Source organism: Pterocles gutturalis, unplaced genomic scaffold (assembly GCF_000699245.1).
Source record: "Pterocles gutturalis isolate BGI_N339 unplaced genomic scaffold, ASM69924v1 scaffold29635, whole genome shotgun sequence".
NCBI classification, from domain to species: Eukaryota; Metazoa; Chordata; class Aves; order Pterocliformes; family Pteroclidae; genus Pterocles; species Pterocles gutturalis.
Genome location: NW_010139151.1, coordinates 1 through 2,339, shown reverse-complemented (window position 1 = coordinate 2,339; position 2,339 = coordinate 1). Strand labels below are relative to the sequence as shown.

Below are 2,339 nucleotides of genomic sequence, written 5' to 3'. Positions count from 1 at the left end.
CAGCCGAGAGGGAGATCCCCAGCGCTGGCTACCACGGGAAGTACCCCTATGCCTGGGGAGGCTACACCGACATCGACCTGGCGGTGGATGAGACAGGGCTCTGGGTGATCTACAGTACCGAGAAGGCCAGGGGGGCGATTGTTCTCTCCAAGCTGGACCCAGAGACGCTGGAGATCCGGCAGACCTGGGAGACCAACATCCGCAAGCGGGGGGTGGCCAACGCCTTCGTCATCTGTGGCACCCTCTACACCGTCAGCAGCTACTCCACGCCCAACGCCACCATCAACTTCGCCTACGACACGGCCACCGGCACCAGCCGGGCTGTCAGCATCCCCTTCGAGAACCGCTTCCGTTATGGGGGACTACAACCCCCCCGAGCGGCAGCTCTTCGCCTGGGACAGCTTCAACATGGTCGTCTACCCCATCCGCCTCTCCCGGGCGTGAGCCAGGGCTGGGGATGCACCGGCTCATCCCCTGTGACCCCCGTGCGTGCCGCAGCACCCCACTTTGCTCCCCAGCTCCCCCCCCGCACGGCCCGGACTGCCAGATCATGATGGTGGAGGCCACGTGCTGACCAGCTGTGCCCCCGACATCCCTGCTGGCACCTCCGGTGACATCCTGTTGCGCTTGAGTGTAGTGGAGAGAAATCAAGTGCTTTTCTAGAGCTTGGCTGACCCAGCAAAACGCCTCTCCCAGGTCTCGACAGGTTTTGGGTGTACCACAGCTGGTACCCAGCCCTGAGCTGCTCCAGCATCCTCCAGGAGCACACCCCAGGCTGGTCACCTCAAATTCAGAGCAGAGAGGGCTCAGGCGCAGTGAAGTCCAGGCAGGGCAGGCGGTGGAGGTGTGGAGAGGCTGCCCTGGAAGGTCCCACCTCAAAATAAAAGCTTTCCCCAGTTGCAAGCAGCGATCCCCTCTGTGGGGCTGGGTGTTAGTTTCCAGGCTCCGGCTGAACACGAGCACCGCTGCTGTCCCCAATCCCCTCCTCAGCAGCAGCAGTTCTGGGGAGGCCACCCCAGTTCAGAGCCGAACTGCCCTGACAAAGCCCCATTGCATCCCACACCGCTGGTGCCAGGGGACGTCCCGGAGCTCAGCCCCCTCCAAAAATCGCCTGGCAGGATCAAAAGCAGTGGAGAATATGGCCAAGCCTGGTTTTATTGGGAAAAAAGAAGCCAAAGGAGCAATAGCAAGGAGTGGTGGCAGCGCATCCTGCAGCCGAGCAGCCCCTTTGCTCACCCAGCCGCTCCTGGCCGCACACTTTGGCTTTACAGGCCGTGCCCGGCCACCGACAGGGCACAGCAGCGACGGCCCTGCCTGGCTGGCGACACTCCCCACGCCGGGCCAAAACACCCTGGTTTAACTGTTGGGGTGGGTTAACCTTGGCTGGACACCAGGTGCCCACCCAGCGCCTCTGTCACTCCCTCTTCAGCAAAATAAAGGTGGGGGGGAGAATAAGATTAAAAACTTGTGGGTTAAGATACAAGCAGTTTAATTAAAGCAAAGGCCAAGGCCACGCACAGAAACAAAGGTAAACAAAAATGTTATTCTCTACTTCCCCTCAGCAAGTGATGTCCAGTCACTTCCCAGGAGGCAGCGCTTCAGTATGTGTAGCGGTTGCTCCCAGAGACAAAGGTAACAACACATGCCCCCTTCCTCCTCCTCCCTCTGCTTATGTGGCTGAGCTGAGGTCACATGGTCTGGAATAGCCAATCCGGGGCAGCTGAGGTCACATGGTATGGAACAGCCAATCCGGGGCAGCTGTCCTGGCTCTGCCCCCTCCCCAGGTGTGTCACCAACCCCTCTAGCCCCCAGTGCAACACAGCGCTGGGAGGGCTGCTGTGGGGACACCAACTCCATCTCAGCCAGACCCAATACAACTGTTTATGGCAGGAGGCTTTCCCTCCCCTCCCCAGCACTGGGGACAGACCGGACAGCAGTGGCCATGTCCCCAGGGGGATGCGCAGGGTCCCGGCCCAATAAACACTGCACACCCCCACTGAGGCCATGCACCTCATCTTTCTGAGCCGGGGTTTTCCTGGGGGTTTGGTGGGCTGGAGCCCTCCGCGATGGCTGGAGGCGCTCGGAGGTGGCAGCTGTAAAGCTTTGGCAGGGAAAGTGCCACATTTGGGAGGCAGCTGCTGGTGGGGCCAAGCCCAGGAGCACCGTTATTTAGCACAAAGAGGGGTGGCAGCATCCCCACACCATTGGGTTGGAATAAAAGTCAAAGCTTCAGCGCTAAACCCTGGAGGTTTGCCAAATGGGGAAGATTACGGAGCTCCAGGTGCCAGGGCTGCGGGCTGGGCTGGCTGGTGCCGAGGGGACAGGAGGGACACGGGGGA

The 2,339-nt window shown here is 60.7% G+C and overlaps 1 protein-coding gene across 1 annotated transcript; it reads left to right on the top strand.

The window, feature by feature from the left end:
• Positions 1–8: 8 nt before the first annotated feature.
• Positions 9–444, top strand: MYOC (myocilin, trabecular meshwork inducible glucocorticoid response; the record flags this gene model as incomplete). Its single annotated transcript, XM_010083265.1, is given in 2 exon segments — positions 9–358; positions 360–444. Coding segments are annotated over 2 exon segments (435 nt in total), but the record flags the coding sequence as incomplete, so codon positions are not given.
• Positions 445–2,339: the final 1,895 nt, after the last annotated feature.